The following is a 27,205-nucleotide window of genomic DNA, read 5'->3' as shown; positions in this document are numbered from 1 at the left end:
CTTCAGGCTTGGCAACAAGTACTTTTACCCATTGAGCCATCTTGCCAGTCCACCTTTTAAGTTTTTTTGTCGTTTTGTTTCTGTTTTCTGAGACAGGGTCCCTGACCTCCTTTTAAGTTTTTGAGTTGCATTTTGTTGTTATGGTTTTTGGCAATAATTGGGCAGCTTGGTAAAGGTTCTCAGACTATCAGTTCCCAGGATAGCTAGCAGTCATCTACAAAGTAACTCCAAATGTTTCCTATCCAGAAAATAACTATAAAAGAACTCCATAAATAATTTGCACTTAGAGTTGCATCATTGAATGAAAGACTTGGACATTCTGCAGTCTTAACTCAAAGGAGGTTCAGAGTTGATACTGAAATTTCACTCCCCTTTGGCCCAGCTGGAACTGGGAAAACTGGAATACTTGAAATCATGACTCACAGGAGAGCAACCGTGTCAGCACCAGGCTTAGCTGCTCTGTTTCATTTCAGTCTTTGCATGTGCTCTGTGACTCTGGGGTAAGCACTCCTGGCCCTCTATACATGCAATGCTGGGTTCTAGTGGAAATCAAGGCAGTTTTGCTTTTGAGTCTATTAATGTCTATTTGAAGACCTTACTCTTGGGGACATGGTTGTGATTCTTTCGTCTATCCGTGGAGACTTTGGACAAGACCAAGCCTTTCCTATGAAGCATTGGGCCTGCCTGTTCCTCACATTGGCAACTAACTTGCAGCTAATACCACATGTGCCAAAACCATTGTGTTTATCCTATTTGAATGAAGTTTTAAATTATTATTATTATTATTATATGTGTATGAGTGTATTGCCTACATGTGTGTAAGTGCACCCATGTCGTGCAGTGCCCACAGAGGTCAGAAGAGGGAGTCGGATTCCCCTGGAACTGGAGTTATGGAAGGTTGAATTTAAAACTGGCTTAAGTTCATTTAAATGGGGGCAGGAGAGATGGCTCAGCACTGACTGCTGAGCACTGACTGCTCTTGCAGAGGACCTGGGTTCAATTCCCAGAACCCACATGACAGCTACAAACCATTCTTTTCTTTAAAATATTTTGTTTTTATTTTATGTGTATGAGTGTATTGCCTGCATGTATGTGAGTGCACCCGTGTCATGCAGTGCCCACAGAGGACAGAAGAGGCTGTTGGATCCCCTGGAACTGGAATTACGGACAGTTGTTAGCTGCCATGTGGCTGCTGGGATTCGAACCCAGATCTTCTTCAGGAGCTACCAGTGTTCTTAACCACTGAGCCATCTCTCCAGCCCCTGCAAACCATTCTTAACTCCAGTTTCAGGAGAATCTGATACCCTCTTCTGACCTCCGCAGGCATTTCACGACATGGGTGCATTTACACACATGCAGGCATAACACCCATACACATTAAAATCTAAAATGTTACAGACAAATTTATAATTTTTAAATATTTTATTTATTTTTATTTTATGTGTATGAGTGTATTGCCTGCATGTATGTGAGTGCACCCGTGTTGTGCAATGCCATGGAGGTCAGAAGACGGTGTTTCGATTCCTCTGGAACTGGAGTTAAAGACAGTTAAGTTGAAAATTATTTCACTTTATATATTAAAATAGTTCATTATTCTATCACTACCATTCCCTGGTAGGATGGAGAGGAGAAGAAAGTGCTGTGTTCTCTCAAATATAGCAACTCTCAGGGTATAGGTGTCAGATGGTTTCTGCTGTGATATGGCTATTGTGGGCATACTGCTTTCCCATGGGTTTCTCCCAGAGTTGCAAACTTTTCATTCTTATTTATTATAGGTGGTACCTTCTATTTTAACACCTCAAGGATGAAGCAAAAGAATAAAGACAATGATAAACCCAAAGGCAAGCCCCCTGAAGAAGACGAAGGTATGCCTACCTGATATTGTGAAGTATTGGCCCCTAGGATGCCTCCCTTGTGTACTCTCCTCTTAGCAGGGCGAGGCTGTTCTGAAAGGCAGAGTTGCTTGCCTTCCCCGTGCAAATTGCCTACTTCTGTCTGGTTGCTGGGTCCTTTGTTCTCTTTCTTCAGAGATGCCACTGCAGACACCTGTGTCCCCATCACATTCAGGAATGCATGAAGGCAGACAGAGTTTATGTTGTTTCACAAAAAGGGTGAACCTCAGATCTACCCAGCCCTAGGGTATTAACTTATGAGTATTTTTAGCTGATTTGTTTACTGGTAAACTCAGCACAGTCATGTCGCTAGGGCCATGAGAATTTACTCTGTATATCAGTGTTTTAAATTTGACTGTACTACATTGAAATAAGATATACACAAGGCATCTGATAAAAGGGATTCGTCACGATTACTGAGCCTCACTTTAGCAAGACATAGCTGTTGGAAAGGTTTTCCTACAGGTTCACATGGCTGTCAAGCTTACTGACAGAATTTGAACCTCAAAAATAAGATAGATGGGCTAGGGCTGGTGAGATGGCTAAGTGGTCGCTATGCAGTCTTGGACCTGAGTTCAATCCCTAGCACCTGTGTAAAAGCTAGGTGTGATGACACATGCCTGTCACCTGTAATCCCAGTACTGGGGACATGGAGACAGGACGATCCCTGAGAGGTGCTGGCCATCTATTCTAGCTGAATTAGTGAGCTCTAGGTTCATTAAGAGATCCTGTCTCCAAAAATAAGGGGAGAGCAGTTGAAGACACTAGCTAGCTTCCAAATAATCAGCTACTCACTTAGAAGGAAAATTCACTTACCAAAATAAGTAGTGGCTTTTATTTAGTTGCCTTTTGTGAATATGAGCTCTGAACATTAGACATTGTATTTTGATCTGTTATAATTGGATATAGTAAACAAACAACACACCTTGGTATTTCCAAATAATTGCTGTCACAACCCTTTTCAGAAGACTTCATTTTTTTATTCCTTTAAGCTTACTGTTGGAGAGGAGGCTAGTTCATGGACATGCCAGGCCTTGCAGTGTTGCCAGCAGGAAGCCACCAGGCAGTGTAGAGAGGAGCAGAGCGAAGGAGTGAGTTTCAGCTCATTTGCTCTATTGCTCTTCTTGCAGGCATAGCTTGTCTTGGGGACGGGTAAGGCTGAGCAGGCTTCATCCTCAGGGCTTAGCCCTGACCCTCAGACTTGCCTTCTACATGTTTTTGTCAAGAATCCCATTTGTAGCAAGTCTCTTTCCTACTTAGAGCAGATGTGAATAACAAGGCTCAGTATCTCTTGGCTCACCATGAGAAGGACTTGGTGTTAGCCTGTCTGGGGCAGGACTGGGAAAGGATAGTGTGTTGATTACCTAAAGGCACTGCAGCTGCAGACTGATGTTTGCTGTGAGGTTTATTCTCCATGGATGGCTGGTAGCTGCCTCTGAGGGCTCAAGGGGGGCCTCTGGTGTGGGTGTGGAGGTGGTAATGGTGCCATCTTGGATAGTTGTAGGAATAAGGTAAAGAGATCATGAGATCAGGGCTTGCAAGGTGGCTTAGCAGGTAGGGGTGCTTATTGCCAAGCCTGACAACCTCAGTTTGATCCCACGACCCTCCATGGTAGAAAGAGTGAATTGACTCCAGGAAGTCATCCTCTGACCTCCACATGTGTGCTGTGGCATGTGTGCCTCTCCCCTCCCCACCTCCCCCACCCCAAGATAAATAAATAAAATAAATGTAAAGAGTTAGTGAGATCACTCTGTCAGAAAGCACTGCAGAAAGAAAACTCATCACCTGCTACCTTCTCCAGGTAGAATGGGGAGGGACTCACCTCTGTGGGTTTGGAGGAAATTTGGGGCCATGTCGGGACTGTTCCTAGTTATGCTTGTCACAGGAAGTGACTCTCACAGATGTTCCATTGCATGTGGCTCTCTGTCTAGGTCCCGTGTCTACATGCCTTCCCCAAAGCCTTTCTGAAGATACTGGTCACACCTGCTGAGATCCTCTGATGCCCATGTGACCCTTACTTTAGAACCCTGTGTTGGGCCCAGTTAGCCTTTGGTCAGTGTTGTGTCCTGTTGCCCCATGACTGGCTTCCCCATGGATTCCAGGGTTTTGAGAGTAGTCTTGTCTCCTCTTCCCTATGTGAGTACCATGCTGCCTCGGTCCTTTGTAGGGGATTGACCAAGTGGTGTGATGTGGGGAATTTAGCTAATAGTCCTGATAAAGAGTTTCCAGGAAAAACCTGGAATTCCTGTCTTTCTATAAATTAAAGCCTGGTCTATGTAGGGAGCTCCTGGCCAGTTAGGGCTATAGGAAGATGCCATCTCTCAGGGGCTGGAGAGATGGCTCAGTGGTTAAGAGCACTGACTGCTCTTGCTGAGGACCTGGGTTTGATTCCCAGCACCCTCATGGTGGCTACCAACCATCCTTAACTCCAGTTCCAGGGGAATCTGATGCCCTCTTCTGACCTCTGAGGCATTGCACTTCACGGGTACACTCACATACATGCAGGCAGTACACTCATACACATAAAATAAAAATAATAAAATTGGAAAAAAAAGATGCTATCTCAGAAAACTAGCAAACAAAAATCTGTAGATAGTGTTTGTGACGTGATTAGAGGGTAAAGGCACTTGCTGCCTGCCAGTCCTGATGATCTGAGTTTGAGCCCCAGGACCTACAGGGTAGAAGGAGAGAACTGACTTCCATAAGCTGTCTTCTGACCTCCATATGTGCACCCCAGCATGCACATGTGCGTCTTGTGCGTGCATGCCCCCTCCACAGATAATAAAATTTATTTGTGTATTTTGGTCTTTTTGAGACAGGATCTCTCCAGCTGGCCTAAAACTAGATATGTAGACCAGGCTGGCCTCAAACTCACAGAGATCTGCCTGCCTCTGCCTCCACCTCCCTGTAGCCAGCTGGATATTTATTTATTTATTTATTTATTCATTCATTCATTTATTCATTTATTTATTTTTATCTTTTTGAGGCAGTAAACCAGGCTGGCTTTGAACTCACAGAGATCCACCTGCCTCTGCCTCCTGATTGTTGGGATAAAAGCTAGGCCATTTATTTATTTATTTATTTATTTATTTATTTATTTATTCATTCATTCATTTATTCATTTATTTATTTTTATCTTTTTGAGGCAGGGTCTCCCTGGAACTCACTATGTAGACCAGGCTGGCCTTGAATTCACAGAGACCCACCTGCCTCTGCTTCCCAAGTGCTGGGACTACAGATGTGTGCCACCATACCCGGCTTAGTTTTTATTTTTTGAGACAGGTTCTCCTTGTAGCCCCAACTGGCTTAGAACTCACTATGTAGACCAGGCTGGCTTTGATCTCACAGAGATCTGCCTGCCTCTGCTTCCCAAGTACTGGGACTAAAGGCGTGTGCCACTATATCCAGCCAGATTTGTGTTTTGTTGAGTTTTTTGAGACGCAGTTTCATGTATTTCAGGCCAACTTCAGACTCACCTTGAACTCCTGCCTCTGCCTCCTGGTTATTGGGATTACAGATGTGCGCTATCATGACACTTATGATACTTATACAGATATGTGCTATCATGACACCTGTGATACTTATACAGATATGTGCTATCATGACACCTGTGATACTTATACAGATATGTGTTATCATGACATCGTAACGATTATTTATCTATTTATCATCTATCTATCTATCTATCTATCTATCTATCTATCAGTCATCTATCTATCATTTTATTTATTGGTCCTTTTGAGACAGGGTCTCCCTGTAGCCCCAGCTGGCCTGGAACTCACTATGTAGACCAGGCTGGGCTGGCCTTGAATTCACAGAGATCGCCTACCTCTGCCTCCTGAGTGCTGGGGTTAAAGGTGTGTGCTACTATGCCCAGCTATGATATATATTTATATTACATTTATTTATTTGTGTGTTTTGGGGAGGCGGAGAGTGTGTGTACCAGAGTACTCATGGAGATCAGTGCACAACTTAGTTGATTGTCTCTTTCCTCCATGTGGGTCTTGAGGATCAAATTTAGGTCATGTGGATTAGCAGTAATTGCCTTTACCTGCTGAGCCATTTTATGGGCCTTGATGTGTGTGTGTGTGTGTGTGTGTGTGTGTGTGTGTGTGTACACACAGTGTGCCTGTGTAGGTGCAAATGTGCCACAGCATAATGTGAAAATCAGAGGACAACTTGTGGGAGTATGTTCTCTCCTTCTACCACTTGAACCTGGGGATTGAACTCAGGTTGTCAGGGTTAGTGACAAATTGCTTTCCCCACTGACCCCCTTGTCAGCCATCTTATGTTTTTGAATGCTTTTTTTTTTTTTTAACTTTTCTAGATTTATTTATTTTCATATTTTATGTATTTTTATTTTTATTTTATGTGTATGAGTATATTGCCTGCATGTAGGTAAGTGCACCCTTGTCATGCAGTGCCTGCAGAGGTCAGAAGAGGGCTTCGGATTCCCCCGGAGCTGGAATTAAAGACAGTTGTTAGCTGCCATGTGGATGCTGGGAATTGAACCTGGGTCCTCTGCAAGAGCAGCCAGTGTTTTTAACTGCTGAGCCATCTCTCCAGCCCCTATTTTTATTTATGTCTATGAATGTTTCACATAACACGTATGCATGTGTATCACATGTACACCTCGTGCCTGTGGAGGCTAGATGAGGATATCAAATTCCCTAGAACTGTTGTTAAGTATAGTTGTGAGCTGCCATGTGGGTACTGAGAGTTGACCCCGGTCCACTGCAAAAGCAGCCAGTGCTCTTAACTTCTGAGTCATCTCTCTAGCCCCAAATGTACTTTTTAATTTATTTGTTTATTTATTTTTTATTTTATTTATTTATTTATTTTTTGGTCTTTTTGAGACAGGGTCTTCCTGTAGCCCCAGCTGTCCTGGCACTCACTATGTAGACCAGGCTGGCCTTGAACTCACAGAGATCCACCTGCCTCTGCCCCGCAAGTGCTGGGACTATGGGCATGCACCACCACGCCCAGCTTTATTTTTTATTTTATGCATATAAGCGTTTTTCCTGCTTGTGTATTAAGTATATACATGTCATGCAATGCCTGCAGAGGCCAGAAGAGGGCACCAGATTCCTTGGAACTGGAGTTATAGAAGGTTGTTAGCCACTATGTGGATGCTGGGAACTGAACCTGATCCTCTGCAAGAGCAGCCAGTGCTCTTAACTGCTGAGTCATCTCTCTAGCCCTTGAATGTGTTTTGTGTGTGTGTGTGTGTTGCTTGTGGAAGTCAGAGAACAACATTGTCGAATCCTTTCCTTCTTTTTTAAAAATATTTATTATTTTTATTTCTTGTGTATGCATGTGTTGCCTGCATGTATGTAAGTGTACCCGTGTTGTGCAATGCCCGCAGAGGTCAGAAGAGGCCGTAGGATCCCCTGGGACTGGAGTTACGGACAGTTGTTAGCTGCTATGTGGGTGCTGGAATTCAAACCCGGGTCTTCTGTAAGAACAGTCAGTGTTTGTAACTGCTGAGCCATCTCTCCAGCTGCATCCTTCTTTCCCTCTACCATTATGTGGTTTCCTGAGATTCATCTCAGGCTTGTGTGGCAAGAACTTTTCACTGGTCCATGGACATACTGGTTTGTTTTTGTTTTTTTTTAATATTTTATTATTTTTATTTTTATTATGTGTATGCGTGTATTGCCTGCATGTAGGTAAGTGCACCCATGTCGTGCAGTGCCCGAGGAGGTCAGAAGAGACTGTCAGATCCCCTGGAACTGGAGTTACAGACAGTTGTTAGCTGCCATGTGGCCGCTGGGATTCAAACTCGGGTCTTCTGGAAGAACAGTCAGTGTTCTTATCTGCTGAGCCATCTCTCCAGCCCCGAACATGCTGTTTTTAATTCTTGTGGCAATAACGTAGAACAACTTATTTTTAAATACTGCTTATTCCAGTAAGTAAGTTTGAATAGAGGAAAAAGTATGTTCTTCAGTAGATGAGGAAAATGCTATTTTGGGGGCCAGGTAGAAGCAGGTGCTCACTTTACTGTTATCTTATGCATGCTGCAGGTGTCATGTTGGTATTTAGTACCCAGTGCATCTCAGTGCATGTATGCACAGCTGTTTTAGACTTTTAGTGGACAGTCTCCTGTACATGGCAGCAGCAAGATGCTCTCCTAAAATGGCTTTTTTTTTTTTGGGCCTTTTTGAGACAGGGCCTCCTTGTAGCCCCAGCTGGCCTGGAACTCATTATGTAGATCAGGCTGGCCTTGAACTCCCAGAGATCCGCCTGCCTCTGCCTCCCAAGTGCTAGGATTAAAGGCATGTGTGCCACCACGCCTGGCTCTAGAATGGCTTTTGACTGTAAAAGTTAACCCCATTGCAAGCCAAGCATGGCAGCCCACATCTTGAATACCAGCAGAGGTAGGTAGGTCTCTATGAAACCAGCCTGGTCCACATAGCAAGCTTCCAGGCCACCAGGAGCTACAGAGAGACTGTGTTCAAAAAACAAAACAAAAAGTGGTTTCAACTCATTCACAGTGGGAACCACTCCTTTCCTCTGAAGTGACTTCAGACAACACTTGGATAGTATTTCTGTTGAAAACTGGCAGAAATTTGGAGAACCCTGCCCCTCTGAAGCTGAGCATTCCTGAAGAGTGGTGGAACTGAGTTTATGCAAGGATGTATCTGGACTTTATTCTCTTCATGTGCCTGATTCTCCTTATGCTTTGTTCAGAGGAGAAGAGACGGAAGGAACGGGAGGACCAGATGTACCGGGAGCGGCTGCGTACCTTGTTTGTCATCGCTGTTGTAATGAGCCTACTGAACTCGTTCAGCACCAGTGGGGGCAGTATATCCTGGACCGACTTCGTCAATGAGATGCTTGCTAAAGGCGAGGTGCAGCGTGTACTGGTGGTACCTGAGAGTGATGTAGTGGAAGTTTATCTGCATCCTGGAGCTGTGGTGTTTGGGCGGCCTGTGAGTGAGGGTGAGGGCATTGGAGAGGCTGGGAGATTTGAGCATGTTCCTTTTTTAGTCAGCCCTTCAATCCTGAGCTTGTCTGGTTGTCTTTAAGGAGATGTATGTATCTAGAGATACAAAGGGCTTGTTGCAGGGTTTGGGCCATGCCTTCTACAGTGGAGCTTAAGGAAGGTAGTAGGTGGAGTGCTTGACCAGAGATTCTGCACTGATAATGTGTTCAGAGTGGAAGAGGTGAAAGTGACAAACCATCTTTCTGGCATTAGGAGATAAGGAGATGAGACCACCTGGGGGTCTAGTGGGCCAATCTGGGTATGTACATTGCTGAGTGGAAAGTCAGAAGGGAGGGCCTTGGTCCCAGGTCATTCAGGTCAAGGAGAATTGAGGCGGCAAAGAGTTATTGCTATCAGTTTGAGATGTAGCCTTTAAGTGATCAATGGGTCGTGATGGATGAAGAAACAGATGATAGGTCATCAGGTAGAGGCCTGCTGATCCCATGGACAGGTTTGTCTTCTGAGGGGTATAAGGCATGCAAGTTGGTAGAGAGGATAATGAGCACTCATATCTACTCTGACCCTCAGGAGCCCAACCTGGGAGGGTAGGGGGAGACATGCTGTAGCAAGAGAAAGAATTCAGATCAGGTAGAGGGTTCAGTGTCAGAAAGTAGGGAAAGCCCCACCTCCACTCCAGGGTGACAGTGGTAATGTTCAGTAGTTGAAGCTGTGGAGATTGCTGTTCCCTCAGGGGACAGACTATATGAGGGTGAGTCCCATCCTACTCTACACCCAGTTTTTGTTTCGTGTTTCTCTTCCAGTACCATAGCACCACTGCTAGGTCCTGAAAAAGCAGTGTTTAGGCAAAGGTATTACCCAGAATGTAGTCTGACAATATAAGTAGCCCTGGCTGGCTTGGAGCTTGTTCTGTACACCAGGCTGGCCTTGAAATCCAAAGATCTGCCTGCTTCAGCCTTCATATTGCTGGCATTAAAGGTGTGCATGCCCAGCCAAGGGACTGAATTTTATCTTTCATCTCCTCCCATGTTTAGTTTGAAGTTTGGGTGGTGGGAAGACTGCACTGTGAGGGGTCACTGCTGCTCTCTCCTGCATGCCAGGCTGTAGGCACAGGCTCTAGTTCCTGTCTGCTCACTGAAGTGGCCTACTCTTCCAGCGTTGTGTTCTCTCCTTTTTTTTTTTTCTTTTTGAGACAGGGTCTCCCTGTAGCCCCAGCTGTCCTGGAACTCACTATGTAGACCAGGCTGGCCTTGAACTCACAGAGATCTGCTTGCCTCTGCCTCCCCGGTGCTGGGATTAGAGGCGTGCGCCACCATGCCTGGCTGTGTTCTCTCTTTTAACAGAGCTGTTCCCCAGAGGACACTCTGTGGTTCCTCTTGCCTGGATGTGGTGTGGCCTGAGTGCCATGTAGCCCAGCAAGCTCGCTCAGATCTGCTCTGTGTTGATCAGTTTATGAGAACTGGGGCAATGGGATCAGCATATACTTGTGCTATATTCCCAGCTGATTCAAACAACCACGTGCCATAAAGACAGGAATGGCACAAGATGTGCACCCAGAACTCAGCAAAGATGTACAGAGCTCTACAGCCTTGCAGATGTGCCTGGATGAGGCAGGTGCAGATGGTCCCAGAAAACTGCTGAGGATGTGGGGTTTGAGTTAGCTTCTGGACTCGGACACTTTGCTCTTGAGTCTGGCGTAGTGAAAAGGGTCATTTCTACCTTTTCCCTTCTGTGCAGGTTGGAACCATATTGGTGTTGTAGTGGCTTCGAGGTATGGGAAAGCCCAGATCAGACATCTAGGGTCCGTAAAGTATAGCCATTGAGCACTGTATCTAGTTTGCAGAGGGGTATAATTAAATGGTGGGTAAATACTGAATGGCTACTTACTGTTACCCCCATGATTTACACTGAGACATTACTTTCAGGCTAACAGTCTTTTTAATTAGCATTGCTGTTTTACAAAAAATAACTTGATTACATTGAAGAACTTTGCATAGATTGGAGAATTTGGAAAGGGAGTACATGCTCAAATTCATATTATAGCAGCAGTGATAAATTTCACAGTACTGTTGAAGCTTGGTAGTATAGGTTTTTTTGGGGGTTTTTTTTTTTTGGTCTTTTTGAGACAGGGTCTCCCTGTAGCCCCAGCTGTCCTGGAACTCACTTTGTAGACCAGGCTGGCCTTGAATTCACAGAGATCTGCCTGCCTCTGCCTCCTGAGTGCTGGGATTAAAGGTGTGTGCCACCACACCCGGCCCGGTAGTATAGTTTTATCAGTAAATAACACTCAGAAATTATAGTAGACATATATAATTGTGAATTTGCGTTCTAAAATACAGTTACATATTTTCAGTTTAAGAATTATATCAGTCTAAGCTGGGTGTGGTGGCGCATGCCTATAATCCCAGCACTAGGAAGGCAGAGCAGGTGGATCTCTGTGAGTTCGAGGCCACCCTGGTCTACAAAGTGAGTTCCAGGCCAGCTGGGGCTACAGGGAGACCCTGTCTCAAAAAGACAAAAAAAATCCAAAAAACCAGAAAGGAATTATGTCAGTCTGGCTGGGCTTGGTGGTGCATACCTTTAATCCCAGCACTCAGGAGGCAGAGACAGATGAATCTCTCCAAGTTCAAGGCCAGCTGGGGCTACAGGGAGACCCTGTCTCAAAAAGACCAAAAAGAAAAAATATTGTATCAGTTTAGGTATTACAGTACTCTCTTTTTTAAAAAACTTCTCAGACTGTGATTTTTATCTCTAGAAGTTCAAGTAAGGGCTTTACGTATTTTATGGGGCACAGGTGAATGTATACTGGGGCTGTAGAAATAATGGAAAACCTCTTGGTGCCTGGGAATGGCAGAGGTCCAACATCAAGGCCTGAATGTCCAGGACCACAGGTGGAGTCAAGACCACAGCTGGCCCTCAGGGGAGGGGTATGTCCATTCTGAAGACTAGAATCTGCAAATGATAGAGACTTTGCCTCTCCCCAGCATAAGCCCAACACAGAGGCAAAGTCACTGCCAGGGACAGCCTAGGATCTTGGGGAAAGGAGTTGTGGGGAATGCAGCTACTCAGAAAAGGCTGAAACTGCAGCCTAACATCAGAGAGGTCCTCCATCCTGCATCTGTTCCACCATCAGCCCACCACCAGAGGAGTGTGGAACCATTACTCGTGGTCAGGGACCATAGCTCCAGGCTCATATGGGGGGTCACAGCTCTGGTTTCATGGGAGAGGACCACAATTTCAACTCTCAAGAGGGGACTACATACCTCCAGACTCATGACTGGGAACTACAGCTCCAGCTCATGGGAAGGGACCAGCTACAACTTCAGATCACAGGTTCATAAAGACTTCTCTGAGACTTTTAGAGTTGGGTCATCCGTCAGTTGCTCAACTTAAATCCAGGGTTGTGCACTCCAGCAGTTTAACCTGGTAATAATGTAGAACTGGGAGGCCGTGAGCCATGAGACATGAAAGTAGAATAAGGTGGCCCATGTGGGAGGTTTTAATAGACCTCCCTGTAGTCCCAGCTGGCCTGGAACTTACTATGTAGACTAGGCTGGCCTCTGTCTCACAGAGATCCACCTGTCTTTGCCTCCATGTGCCACCACATACCCTTATGTGGAAGAATTTTGAGTTCTGGCACCTAGACTGGTGGTGGAGATAGCTGTGACCCTACTGGTGCCACCCCTTTACTGAGTCATTCAGGAGGCTGCTTCTGAGGCCTCCACTGCAACTTCGGATTTTCTTCATACTGGAGATAGCAGACAGGCTGAGGAGTGATCCCATGACTCAGACCCCAGTGTCAGATGCCTGACTGGTGCCAAGCCACTTTCCTGGGGTTACATAGGAACCTGTGATTCGTCTTCCTGGTCTCTCTTCTGTGCAGCAAATTCCTGAGAAACTAGCTGTGGTGTGGTAGTTGCTGGCTACAGTGGCACCTCTAGGACCCACTTGGGAAATACTGACTCATCCTCAAGGCCACCTGGTCAAAATGAACATGTGGCTTTGGGTGTTAGCCTTCTTGTCATCCTGACCAGGGTCATCATGTATTTAGAAACATTTTCTGTAAATCCAAATGAGAGTGGGCCACATCTAGATGTGATGCCATGCATCACCTGCCTTCCTGCTGCTCCTAGCTACTCCTGGATTATGGCTCTCTGGCCTTCTCCCTGGGTTTTCAGATGATACTCCAGGTTCCTTGTTGAGAGAGAGAGAGAGAGAGTCTCAAAAAGACCAAGAGAGACAGAGAGAGACAGAGAGAGAGAGAGAGAGAGAGAGAGAATGAACCTGAAAGTTGTGTATCTCTACAGCCTTAGTAGAGAATACTGGCCATCTTCATATTTTAAAAAGTAGAAGAGGCTGGGCGTGGTGTCGCACACCTTTAATCTCAGCACTCCGGAGCCAGAGGCAAGTGGATCTCTGTGAGTTCAAGGCCAGCCTGGTCTATAAATCGAGTACCAGGCCAGCTGGGGCTATAGGGAGACATTGTCTCAAAAATACAAAAAAGTTGAAGAGTCTAGGCCTGTTGGAGCAGGTTTCTAATTCTCAGCTAACTGGGAGGCTGAGGCAGAAGGTTGCAATTTCATGGTCGCCAGAGACCATGAATGATTTCAAGGCCAGAGTGGGGAACTTAACAAGAACTTCTCAAGAGCTTCTCTCAAATTAAAAAGAAAAATATAGACACGGGATAGAGCTCAGCGGTAGAGCACTTTCTTGGTGTGGACCATCCCAGCACCACCAAAAATAAGTAAAAATATAAAGGAGTATAAGAAAGCCAAATAGACAGCTGATGAGTGCTGAGTGCAGCTATGTTACATGAATCCCTACATGCTGCTTGATGTCCATCTGATGAAGCAACTTCCTAATGAGAAAGTGTTCAGAATTCTCTCTTAGCAATGTGGGGCATGTGTGAAAGGATGGCAGGTGTCACTTACTGCCCTTGCCTGTCCTTTGCCACAACTGCCAGCTTACTCTACAAAGAATGGGGAAGTCTCTCTGGCTGGTGGTCCTAGACAGACTCAAATGTGACTTAGGCACGCAGTTTGACTAGGGAAAGTAGTTGGAAGACAAATGTTGGGGAGACAAATTTTGCGAAATAATGAGGGCTAAATTTTGGAACAAAGAGACTTATTTAATTTCCAGATCCTGCCACAAAACCATTTGTTACTTTTTCCTAAAAATCCTGCTTGTAGGCCTTTTTAAAAAAAAAATTATTTTTATTTTAGTTTATGTGTATGAGTGTATTGCCTGCATGTAGGTAAGTGCACCTGTGTTGTGCAGTGCTAGAGGAGAACAGAAGAGGCTGTCGGATCCCCTGGAACTGGAGTTACGGACAGTTGTTAGCTGCCATGTGGGTGCTGGGATTCGAACCCAGGTCTTCTGTAAGAACAGTCAGTGTTCTTAACCATTGAGTCATCTCTCTAGCCCGGCTTGTGGCTTTTTTAAATAGATCTTGCCATCCCTAGTGAGATGTGGTCATAGATTCATGTCTGTGTGATTCCTGCTGCTCTCTGCACAGCAGAGCCAAGGTACCTATCAAGGGGAGGTGGTGACTAAAGATGTAACTGCCCCTCTGCTGTCTTGAACTTTTGTTTTTTGAGATGGGGTCTTCCTATGTAGCCTTGGCTGGACTAGAACCTGCAGTGGTCCTTCTGCCTCTGCCTTAGAAGTGATGGGGCAAAACTTTGTTTAGTGCAAAGCATTTCCATCAGAAAGGGTTATCTTCTGAGATCGCTTTCCAGGTTGTACTTGAAAAAAATAGAACTTTTTAGGCATGGAAGTGTTTCCTGCGTTGTCTGTTTTGAGCCCTGGAGTCTATACAGTATATAACAGACACTGTGTGCTGACCTTTTACCCTCTTGTTCTCTCTACCGTCTACCTTCAGCGACTGGCCTTGATGTACCGGATGCAGGTTGCAAATATCGACAAATTTGAAGAGAAGCTTCGAGCAGCTGAAGATGAGCTGAACATTGAGAGCAAGGATAGGATTCCCGTTTCCTATAAGCGCATGGGATTCTTTGGAAAGTATGTGAACTAAACCGAGCTTGACTTTGTAATGTGACACACACAGTGCAGGCACAGATCTTGAGCTGACTTTGCCTGCAGTTAAGAGGGTCCCCGTTGAGAGGGTTGTTAGATGAGTGCACATGAGATGCCAACATGGCCGTGCAAGTTGCTAGAGCTTGTCTCAGATGCCTTTAATTGTCTATGACAGTTCTTAACTCAGCACACTGGGGTTGCTGTCTTCTACGGAGTTGAGTGGAGCAGAAAGGATGGAAAGGGCCGTGGTAAATAGAAATTGCTTTAGTGATGAGAGGCAGAGGCACATTAGCACTGTTGGATATACTGTTAGGGACTGTGGGACCCGTAGGCACTGCGGGACCAACAGTAGTTGAGGGCAGTGTATAAAAAGATGGTTGCTGTGGGTTTGCAAGCCAGTATCTAGCAAGTACTCCTTTAAAAGTAGCTACCCCAGCCAGGTGTGGTAGCACAGGCCTTTAATCCCAGCACTCGGAGGCAGAGGCAGGCGGATCTTTGTGAGTTTGAGGCCAGCCTGGTCTACATAGTCAGTTCCAGGACAGCTGGGGCTACAGGGAGACCCTGTCTCGAAAAGACAGAAAAATAAAATAAAAAGCAGCTACCCCTAACTTGTGCAGCTCTTTTCCCTCCTTCCATGGAGAGCCTGATCTTAGTACTTATTTTTTCACTAAGGCTTGTTTTTGCCTCACTAATTGAAAACGACTGAACATGGCGTGGTCTGTTTTTCATAGATCCTCTTGTTGGGCATTGTCACACAGTGGGTAAGACAGGCCTGCACAGTCAGTCTGATCATTTGAAAACCTGTATAGAAGAGCAACTTTGGTGATGGTGGGACAGGAGAGCATGTCTTTACAACCATTTGCTTTGTGCCTTGGCCTTAGACCTAGGGGTCCTGGCTTTGCTTGGACCTGACAATGACTTCCAGCCCTCTAACTGCCATTCTTTCTCACCCAGTGCCCTCTACGCCCTAGGGATGACAGCAGTGGGCCTGGCCATCCTGTGGTATGTTTTTCGACTGACTGGGATGACTGGAAGGGAAGGAGGATTCAGTGCTTTTGTAAGTTTGTGCTGGTCACAGCCTGCTGGAAATTTGTGTGTGTGAGCTTGAATTCTTTCCCATAGCCTAAGGAAAAATACTCAGTGAAAATCAGGTTTTTGCATTGGCCATGTGAACCATAATGAGCTTTCATCCTCCTGCTTGGCTGACTGGAGAGAGTAGACAGCATTACTGAAGTCCTCTTTCCTGACATGGGGATGGCTGAGCCCACAGAGTATAGGGAAGTGTATTTTGAATGTACTTATTCTGTAAGGTCCCATAGTGGCTGGGAGTGATGTCTTTATTTCCTTCCTTCCTTCCTTCCTTCCTTCCTTCCTTCCTTCCTTCCTTCCTTCCTTCCTTCTTTCCTTTCTTCCTTTGTTTTTTTTTCTTCCCTCCCTGGTTTCTCCTACTAGCCAAGAGAAACATTAAAGGTGCCTTTAAAGAACAGCCACAGCAGACTGGAGATGACTCAGCAATTAAGAGCACTGGTTGCTCTTGCAGAGAACCTGGGTTCAGCTCCTACCACCCACATCGTGGCTAACAACCATCCGTAACTCCAGTTCCAGAGGATCTGACACCCTCTTCTGACTTCCCTGGGCATTTGGGCATTGCACGACATGGGTGCACCTACCTACATGCAGACAATACAATCATACACATAGAATGAAAATAATAAAATAGTTAAAAAAAAATAAAGAACAGTCATAGCATAGTACACCCTTAGAAGGTGTACTTGTCCCTCCCATGACTCCTTGGGCACTCAGGTTCTCTGGGGCAGTAGGAGGCTCCTGTTCTACCTCTGACACTATCACTTTGTTTCCATTGAGTAAGCATATTTGTCTCCTTAAACGCTTTTTCTTCTGGTGCGTTGTGTGCCGTTGAATCCTAGAGCCTTGTACATACTAAGCAAGTGCTGTACTGGTGAACTATACTCCTATCCCTGAGCGGAATTTTTTTAATGTATTTATTTATTTATTTATTATTATTATTATTATTATTATTATTATTATTATTTTGTTGTTGTTTGAGACAGGGTTTCCCTATAGTCATAGCTGGCTTGGGAATTCACTGTGTAGACCAGGCTGGCCTTCATCCCACAGAGATCTGCCTGCTTCTGCCTTCTGAGTGCTGGGACTAAAGGCATGTACCACCATGCCATGCCTGGCTTAAGGTTTTTTTTTCTTTTTTTTTTCGTCTTTTTGAGACAGGGTCTCCCTGTAGCCCCAGCTGGCCTGGAATTCACAGAGATCCGCCTGCCTCTACCTCCTGAGTGTTGGGATAAAAGGTGTGTACCACCACACCCAGCATGACTTAAGGCTTTAATGTATTTATTTTCATGTGTGTGAGTGTTTTACCTGCATGTATGTGAATGCACCCATGTCATGCAATGTCCATGGAGGCCAGAGAGGGTATCGGATCCCCTGAAACTGGAGTTTGGATGATTGTTAGCTGCCATGTGGGTGCTGGGAACTGAACCTGGGTCCTCTGCAAGAGCAGCCATTGCTTTTAACTGATGAACCATCTCTTTAGCCCTGAGGAGAATTTTTTATATTTATTTATTTATTTATTTATTTATTCTTGAGTGTGTGTTTTTGAGACAAGGTTTTAGCATGTAGTCCTTGCTGCCCTGGAACTCACTATGTAGACCAGGCTGGCCCCCAACTCTCAGAGACCTGCTTACCAAATGCTGGGTTTAAAGGTATGTGCCACTATACCCAGCTTATTTTTATTCATTCATTCATTCATTCATTTATTTATTTATTTATTTATGTTTCATCTTTTTTGAGACAGGGTCTCCCTGTAGCTCCAGCTGTCCTAGAACTCAATATGTAGACCAGGCTGGCCTTGAACTCACAGAGATCCGCCTGCCTCTGCCTCCCAAGTGCTGGGACTACAGGTGTGTGACACCACACCCAGCCATTTTTATTTTTTTTAAGATAATTTCTAGATAACTTTCTTACTAATACAAACAATATAAACCAAAGATTTCTCTTTGTGTGTTTGAAGTGACTTGTGAGCCTCTGCATTTGATATGTGTTCTAGTTTGTTTCTCCATTGCTGTGACAAAATACTCTGACTCAGGCTGGAGAGATGGCTCAGTGGTTAAGAACACTGGTTGTTCTTGCAGAAGACCCGGGTTTGAATCCCAGCACCCACATGACAGCTAACAACTGTCTGTAACTCCAGTCCCAAGGGATCTGACAGCCTCTTCTGACCTCCACAGGCATTGCACGACATGGGTGCACTTACCTACATGCAGGCAATACATGCATACACATAAAATAAAGATAATAAATAAATTTTTTTTTTAAAGTTTAAAAAAAAACTACTTTGACCAATACCAACTTGGGGAGGAAAGGGTTTATTTATCTTACATCTCCTGGGTCACAGTTCATCAGGGAGCCCAAGGTAGGAACTCAGGGAGATGAAATCCTGGAGGCAGGTGCTGAAGCACAAGCCATGGAGAAATGTTGCTTACTGGCTTGCTCTCCTGGCCCCTGCTCAGCCTGCTTTCTTATGCAGCAAAGGCGCACCTGCCCAGGGGTGGCACCACCCACAGTGGGCTGGGCCCTCCCACATCACATAACAATCAAGAAGATGCCCCACAGACATGGCCACGGGCCAGTCCTGTGGAGGCAATTCCCCAGTTGAGGCTCCCTCAACCCAGGTTTGTCAAGTTGACATTAAAGCTATCCAGCACAATATGACTAATGGAATTGGCTGGTCTTTCTGGACTATGGGAGGAGAGTCCAATCAGTATGGAGATTTAAGGGATGTAAGTTTGTGTCAGGTCATGTAGATGGCAGCCTCTGCTTCCCTATTCTAGGGATGCACAACTTCCTACCCTGACTCTTTCTGCATAGAATCAACTTAAAATGGCGCGTTTTACCATTGTGGATGGGAAGACGGGGAAAGGAGTCAGCTTCCAAGACGTAGCAGGAATGCATGAAGCCAAACTGGAAGTCCGAGAGTTTGTGGATTATCTGAAGGTGAGAGCCATGTGTTAAACCTGAAAGAGGTATGAGTGGGTAGTTGACATATCTTTCCAAGATGAAAGGCTGGGGTGAGCAGACACTTCAAGGCTGGAGCTCTCCAGGGTTAGATGTCATGTATTGAGGATGCCAGTCCTATGCAGACACCACCCATATGTCTTGTGCCTGCTAAACCTGCACTGATGCCCAGTGTACATTTGTCTTATCAAAGCATAAGGGTGATAATTGTCCACCTTGACTGGACCATGTGCTCTCTTGGATGTGAGACCCTGGTAAAACTCTGTGCTTTTCTAGACCCACTGAAACCATAGCTGATTTGTGACTATGAGTTGCCCTTCATGTGAGTCACTAAAACATTCTCTGAAATATTGAGTGCTTAGTACTGCATATCTATTGTCATCTAGAGCCCAGAGCGCTTTCTTCAGCTTGGTGCCAAGGTCCCAAAGGGCGCCCTCTTACTTGGGCCCCCTGGTTGTGGGAAGACACTGTTGGCCAAGGCAGTAGCCACAGAGGCTCAGGTGCCCTTCTTGGCGATGGCAGGCCCAGAGTTTGTGGAGGTCATTGGAGGTAAGTATGGGCTGAGGGTGTGGGCAGTTTGCTGTAATGGCTTCCCACACATCCTTCCCCAACATATGGAATTGAAGAGTAGACTATAAGAAGAACAAACATAACCCAAGTTAATGGAAACTGGTCCATAATGGATCCGCTTAAATGCTTTGATGCTACTTTTCTTGTAGGAGGGCAGGAGGGCAAGCTACAGGGCACCTCTGCTGGTTAGAGTGGCTTGTTAGTTAGGTATAGGCATCCTTGATGGAGATTTTTTACTGGCTGGTTTTTTTTTTTGGTCTTTTTTTTTTTTGGTCTTTTTGAGACAGGGTCTTCCTTGTAGCCCCAGCTGTCCTGGAATTCACTATGTAGACCAAGCCTGCCTCTGCCTCCCGAGTGCTGGGAATAAAGGCATGCGCCATCACGCCCAGCAAGTTTGATTCCATTTATCTGTCCATCTTCTGATACTCTGTGTCCCCTCAGGCCTGGGAGCTGCCCGTGTGCGCAGCCTGTTCAAGGAAGCCCGAGCCCGGGCCCCCTGCATAGTGTACATTGATGAGATCGATGCCGTCGGCAAGAAGCGTTCCACTTCCATGTCCGGCTTCTCCAACACGGAGGAGGAGCAGACACTCAACCAGCTCCTGGTTGAGATGGATGGTCAGTGCCCAGCATGCTTCTCCATCTACCATTCACCAAGAAGAGACTTTGACTCCTATCAGAATGGTGACATACAGGGTAGACAGTTCTGGTCACATTTTCTGTTCTGACATCTGGGAGAGCTCTTACAGAAGTATTATTTTCCTCATTCACTTGTGTGTTGCTGTCTATCCCTGACCTAGTGAGGACATTACACAGAGAATATTCTAGGTTAAGGACTGTCCCATCACCTGATTGCCTTTAAGAAACTCAGCTCTTTAGTTCTTTTTTCTTTTTTTTTTGTACTGGAAATTAAACCTAGTGCCCCATGTATGCCAGGCAAGCACTGATCAGTGAACCTCGGCTCTTAATCAGTAGTCAAGACTGAGCAAAGGAAAGCCAGAATTGTAACTGGCGACAGCTAGCAGTAAGGCCTCCAAGGCCCCTTGATTGCTTTGTCATATGTTACTGGGCCTTTGACATAGCAGGGAAGGTTGAGCAGGGTGTTGGGACTCTATTACAGCAAGGGTGCCTGTGTCTGACTGTGGAGACTCCTGGACTGGCCTCAGCACTGCTGCTTTTCTCATAACATAGAGGCCTACTAGGGAGATGGACCTTGTTTTATTTTGAGCTATTTCTATAAGACTCATTATTTTATTTGTGTTGGGGAGAATGTGTATACATATGGAAATCTATAGAGAACTTGAATGAGCTGGTTCTGCCCTTCTACCATATGGGTCCTGGGATCAAATTCAGGTCATCAGGCTTGGACAACCAGTACCTTTGCCAGATGAACCATCTCATCATTTGTGTGTGTATTGGTTTTGGTTTGGTTTTATTTGATGTGGATATTATTGTGGTTAAATTGACAATTTTAACCTTTTTGTTTTGTTTCTATTTTTGTTTATTTGTGAGATGTGGTTTCACTGTGCAGTCTAGGGCTGGCCTCAAACTCCAGATTTTCTTGCCTTAGCCTTCTGAGTGATAGGATTTACAATATGTGGCTCCACGCCCAGCTTAAGGCTCAATGTTTAACTCTTCTCCAATTAGAATTGTGGATTTTAGGTTTGTAGATCATGGAGGTGTTCTTCTCAAGGAATTTTTGGTTTTACTTGATGAGAGACATGTATCTCTGTTAAGTGCTCCTCTTTGTTGGGAGCAGAAAACTATAGTGGGCACGTACTGCAGAGCTCTGACTACAAGTCAAAGGGAAATCTCTAGCAGTGGTAGGAAAGTGTTTATACCTGACTAGCTTTCGTCAGTCTCTTCAGTTTTTTTGTTCCTTATACTGGCCAGACGAGGAGGTGGTAACACTTGGGCTCCACTGCCCTTGTCCAGGCCCAGTGCAGCCTCAGCAGCCCATGCAGTGGTCCTGGCTCCTGGTTTCCATCAGTCTTTTGAAATTGTAGCATTCTTTGCTGGCCAGTTGTGTTAAAGACATCTTTTAGGACTGTGATATGTCCTCAGGGTCAAGTGAGGTGTGTACTTAGGAGCATTGTTGCTCCTCAAGGCTCTCAGTGCCGAGGCATTACATCCTTGGTAGGTTCTGGAGAGGGCCCAGCTCCTTCCTCATTCAGGTTTTACCTGGATCCACAGACAAGTGTCTACCTCTTGGATCTTGGAAGATGGCTCAGTGTGTAAGATTGCTTGCTATGTAAGCATGAAAACATGAATTCAGATCTCTATCCATGTATATGCCTGTATCCCCAGTGCTGGGTAGAGTGGAGACAGGAAAGTTGCTGGAGCTTTCTGGTCAGTCAGTCTAACTGAAAAATTTCGAGTTTCAGGATCAGTGAGAGACCCTGTCTTGACAGTAAGGTGGTAAGCAATCGAGGAGGACACCTGACGTCCTGCTTTAGCCTCCATGGATGGGTACAAACATCTGCACACAGACACAGACACAGACACACACACACACACACACACACACACACACAGAGTAAACAAACGTTCACTCCTTAGGAGGACACCTGATGTCCTGCTTTAGCCTCCATGGATGGGTACAAACATCTGCACACAGACACAGACACACACACACACACACACACACACACACACACAGTAAACAAATGTTCACTCCTTAGCTATTATGGTGTCAGATGACTGGTACATGTTTGAAGCATTTTCATGAACCGTGAAGTCTCTATGGGTTTAAAAATCAAAGGATTGGGGGCTGGAGAGATGACTTAGCGGTTAAGAGCACTGGCTGTTCTTGCAGAGGACCCGGGTTCAGTTCCCAGCACCCACATGGTGCTACGAACTGTCCTTAACTCCAGTTCCAGGGAAATCCGAAGCCCTCTTCTGACCTCCGAGGCATTGCACGATACTGGTGCACACACATACATGCAGGCAATACACAAGAGATAAATAAATAAATAAATAAATAAATAAATAAATAAATAAATAAATATCAAAGGATGACGCCAAGGCATGATGGTGCACGCCTTTAATCCCAGCACTTTCGAGGCAGAGGCAGGCAGATCTCTGAGATCGAGGCCAGCCTGGTCTACCTGGTGAGTTCCAGGCCAGCTGGGGCTACAGGGAGACCCTGTCTCAAAAAGACCAAAAAAAAAAAAAAAAAGAAGAAAAAAGAGAAAAATCAAAGGATCATTCTAACAATGGTGAGGAAAGGCTTCATTGTTGAGATAAGAATGGCTGCATCTGGAGCTGCCCCACGCCCCTCCTGTTTCCTGTCCTTTTTGTCATCCAGTCATCATCTGTCAGGATACTGTTCAGAGCCTAAGGAGCAACAGAATCCAGAACAGCTGCTTTACACACTGAACAGCATGTGCTCATAGTCCGATTTTTAGAATGCCTTTGAAGATGTGGGTGGAAGGGCTCCAGTTCTGAGATGCTGCTGTTAAGAGCAGGGGGCTGCTAGGGACCTTCTCAGGACACTATCAGACCATGCTTAGGGACTTGGGTTCCAGCTAGACACCACATGCTGGGAAGAATAAGTGCTGGGCTCAGCTCTGCTGGGATCTACTTCTCAGACAGTGGTTGTTCTCATTCAGAAAGGATGTTTAGAGTCTCCTACCTGATTGGTCCTTTCAGCATCTGTAGGTTGTCCTTCAGGTGGCATGTGTCAGTGGTTTTGACTAGGTTCTAGAGGTTGCTTGAACTAGTAAAGAAATTTAGAAGACAGTTTTAAGTTTTGGCCACAGGGATTTTTGACCATCAGCAGGTTGAGGGAAGGTAGAGGGCAGTGATGGGCTGGGCTGTATGGTGCAAACATGCCCAGGTCTCCCAGTTAGCATGACATAGTCCCTAGACTGGCATGGTGCCAGACTCAACTTTGTGACACCTACTAGACAAAGGAAAGTTTTCATATGACCCTGACCCTTTTACACTTTGCTGGTGATGAAGGTAGAGTGATGCTCACACCTGTCCTTGGTGGAGGCCATGTACCTGTGGACGTTAGGATGTTGTGTGGCTTCGTGGAGGCCCTTCCCTTGAAGCTATGTTTTATCGGGGGCTAAAGAGATGACTCAGTGGTTAAGAGTACTGCCTGCTCTTAAGGAGACATAGGTTTGGTTCCCAGCACCCACATGGTGGTTAACAACTGCCCCTAACTCTAGTTCCAGGGGATCTGACACCCTTTTCTGGCTTCCACAGGTACTGCACACACAGATTCACTTCCATACCTACTGTCAAGACATTCATACACATAAAAATAAATACATAAAATTTAAAAGATGTGTTTTATTTAAATAAGGGCTTAAATGCGGTGGGGTTTTTTTTTGTTTTTTGTTGGTTTTTTTTGGTCTTTTTGAGACAGGGTCTCCCTGTAGCTCCAGCTGCCTGGAATTCACTCTGTAGACCAGGCTGGCCTCGAACTCACAGAGGATCCTCCTGCCTCTGCCTCCCGAGTGCTGGGATTAAAGGCGTGTACCACCATGCCTGGCCTTAAATGTGTTTTATAACATTTAAGCTGGAATGAAAAGGAAATCAGTTAACCAGTGTGCTCCCTCAATGACACGGGGTAGACCACTCCTGTGTCACTCCACAGGGTCGAGGGGAGTGGTTTTGTTCTGTCTGTGTTGCTTTTCCCACTTAAAGACAGACCTTCTTTTTTAGGAGACTTGAGCCTACTAGAAAGCATGACTTTTTCCTAAGCCAAACTTCTCTGTACTACCATAGAAATAGCTGCTTGTCCCCTTGGTGTGACTGAGAACCCACTGCTAAAGGCAGCACTAAGAGGTCCCTTTGTGCTCTCAACAGCTGTGCACACTGGGCCCTTCAGATGCTCTGAGGCCAATCTTTGTTGTCGTCTCAGGAAGAGCAGTTTCTGTTCATTGAGTACAGAGGAGGGAGTTGAGCAGATGTTGTGCTCGTTGTGGGAAAAACTCACCAAGGCAAAGAGAAATCCCTGTCGCAGAGACCTTAGCACAGGTGCTTTGGGTGTCTGTGGACTATCAGGCTATACAAGGACTGAGGTGAGAGAGCACCATCCTGCCCACTTGATCACCACACAGTGACTTTTTATACGTGAATGTCCTGCTGCGGCATCTGTCTAAGCCCTTGTTTGGGGAAACAGAAATGGGGAAATGTGAACTCTGATTCCACATGGGAGTCAGAAAATCCTGGCAGGGCATAGGGAGTGGCTTAGTGGCAGAGTTCTTGTTTACTGTCCATAAAACCCTTGGTTAGATCAAAAACTGGAAAGAAAAACTGGAGGAGAAAGCAGGAGGCTGAGGCAGGAGGATCATGAGTTTGAGGCCAGTATGGCTTATATAGCAAGACCTTATCTCAGAAAACAAACAAGCAAACAGGACGGAACAGCAGAGCATACCACAACTCCAAGAAGTGCCTGCTTTCTTGCTGTTTTTCTTTTCTTCTTGAGGCAGGACCTCTCTGTAGCCTCAGCTGACCTGGAACTTGCTGTGTAGACCAGCCTTTTTTGAGGAAATAACATTTTATTTTCGTGGGAGGGTGAGATAGGTGTATGCATGCCACAGTATGTGTGTATAGAAGTCAGGACAATTTTCAGGGGTCAGTTCTCTCACACTATGTGGGTCCTGGGTATTGAACTTAGGTTAGATTGTTGAACTCAGGTTGTCTGACTCAGTGGCAAGCATCCTTACCACTGAGCCAGTTCACCAGCCCTTGTGCATCTAGGCAGTCCAGTCCTCACAGTAGCAGTGTTTTTCACAGTTCTGTCCTGGCAGACTTTGGAATGCCTCATAACTCTGCCAGGTGAGTAGATAACAAAACAGACACAGCCTGGGCCCCATCTGTTGTGTTACACTCTCCCAGCAAAGTAGTACCACCTAGGCTGCTAGGTGGTACTAGGCAGACTAGTACCTAGGTCAGACTGTGGCAAGGCTTGGGTGATGCCAGGTTTGAGAGCATATGGATAGCACCAGTGGCTCTCAGTATGTGCCCCAGACAGCAGCACTGGTCTTGCTGGGAGCCAACTCTAGGCAAAACACAGCTTCTGGACCCTGCCATGACCTAGAGTTAGAAGTGCACACCTGATTGAGAGAAACTGCTGTCTGGGAAGTGGCTGATATGTAGACCAGGTTGACCTTGATATAGAGATCTACCTGCCTCTGCCTCCAGAGTGCTGGGATTAAAGGCTTGTGTACCACGCCCACCCAAGACAGGGTTTTGATATATATTCCTTAGCTGACCTAGAATTCATTATGTAGTCCAAGCTGGCCTCAAACTTGTGACAATTCTCTTGCCTCTGTTTCCTGAGTGCTGAGGATTGATTACAGGAATGCATTACTGTGCCTGGCTTTTTTTTTTTTTTTTGAGACAAGGTAGGTCTGGCTGACTGAACTTGTATATAGACCAGGCGGGTTTTGGAACTTACAGATATCCACCTGCCTCTACCTATAGAATGCTTGGATTAAAGACATGAGCTACCATGTCAGGCTTTTAAAATTTTTAAGACTTCTGAGGACAGGTCTCATGTAGCCCAGGCTGGCCTGGAACTCATTGTGTTGCAAAGGTGGGCCCTGAACTATTCATCCTCCTGGCCTCCCCTTCCCACGTGTTGGGATTATAAGCATTGAGCCACCATGTTCAGTTCAGCCTTTGCTTTTTTGTTTGTTTTAATTGTTTTTGTTTTGTTTTGAGACAGGGCCTCACTATGTAGCCCTGGCTAACCTGGAGCTTGCTATATCCACCAGACTGGTGTTGAACTCACAGAGTTTCACCTACCTTTCTGCCTCCCAAGGGCTAGAATTAGAAGTATATGCCACTACACCCAGACCTTATTTACTTTATGTGTATGTGTATATGCCTGTGTAAATTTATATATGCATCATGTACTGTGGTTGCAGGGGGCTGTGGAGGCCAGAAGGTGTTAATTCTGCAACTGGAATTTCAGGTGGTTGTGAGCTGCTATATGGGTGCTAGGAACTGATCCCAGTCCTCTGGAAGAGCAGACAGCATTCTTAACCACTGAGCCATTGCTCTAGCCCCAAGGTGTTTTAAAAGATTTATTTATTTTACATATATGTGTGTACACACCTGAGTATATGTATGAGCATCACATACGTGCAAGCTGTTAGGAGCTGCTATCTGGTGCTAGGGACTGAACCTGATCCTCTGGAAGGACATCAAGGGCTCTTAACTACTGAGCCATCTCTCCAGCCCTTTATTTTTTGGTGATGATGCCGTTGAGACAGGTTCTCACATAGCTCTAGCTGGCCTGGAACTTGGTATGTAGACCAGCTTGGCCCAGAACTCCCAGAGATCAACCTGCCTCTGTCTCCCAGGTGCTATACTACCACCAATGCCTGGCTCCTGCTGAGATTCTTATGGAAACACATACCTAGTAGGGTAGCTACACAGTAGCATTCTGATTCCACTCAGTGCTGACTTGCTGGTGAGAATGTCAAGTCATGCCCCTGGGGGAGCCTGGCAGTTTTTGTAGAGACTAAACATATACTTCCTTTGTGACCCTAGTAGTATGTACCTTTCTTGGTACTTATCCTAGAGAAAGGAGCACACTCACAGGACACCCTGTCTGAAATTTTCCTTTATCTCTAGTAGCAGCAACACAGGTATCGAGTGAGTGAATAACTAAACGAATTTCCCAGCCTTACTGTGCAGCTAAGAAGGAACTTCCTGCCGGGTGTGGTGGCGCACGCCTGTAATCCCAGTACTC

General features: G+C 45.6%; 1 protein-coding gene across 2 annotated transcripts in view; it reads left to right on the top strand.

The window, feature by feature from the left end:
* Nucleotides 1-27,205, top strand: part of Spg7 (SPG7 matrix AAA peptidase subunit, paraplegin) — a 52,685-nt gene that overhangs the window by 5,625 nt on the left and 19,855 nt on the right. For both annotated transcript variants that reach the window (XM_008840522.2, XM_008840524.3), the window contains 7 exons: nucleotides 1,776-1,865; nucleotides 8,583-8,824; nucleotides 14,717-14,856; nucleotides 15,826-15,928; nucleotides 18,775-18,900; nucleotides 19,308-19,470; nucleotides 19,933-20,106. In XM_008840522.2, coding sequence (XP_008838744.1) covers nucleotides 1,776-1,865; nucleotides 8,583-8,824; nucleotides 14,717-14,856; nucleotides 15,826-15,928; nucleotides 18,775-18,900; nucleotides 19,308-19,470; nucleotides 19,933-20,106 — 1,038 coding nt within the window. The remainder of the gene's footprint in view (nucleotides 1-1,775; nucleotides 1,866-8,582; nucleotides 8,825-14,716; nucleotides 14,857-15,825; nucleotides 15,929-18,774; nucleotides 18,901-19,307; nucleotides 19,471-19,932; nucleotides 20,107-27,205) is intronic.

The sequence above is a fragment of the Nannospalax galili genome, unplaced genomic scaffold, assembly GCF_000622305.1.
Source record: "Nannospalax galili isolate Female #2095 unplaced genomic scaffold, S.galili_v1.0 scaffold459, whole genome shotgun sequence".
NCBI lineage: Eukaryota > Metazoa > Chordata > Mammalia > Rodentia > Spalacidae > Nannospalax > Nannospalax galili.
Note: the sequence above shows the minus strand (reverse complement) of the source record. Positions and strands in the feature narration are given on the sequence as shown.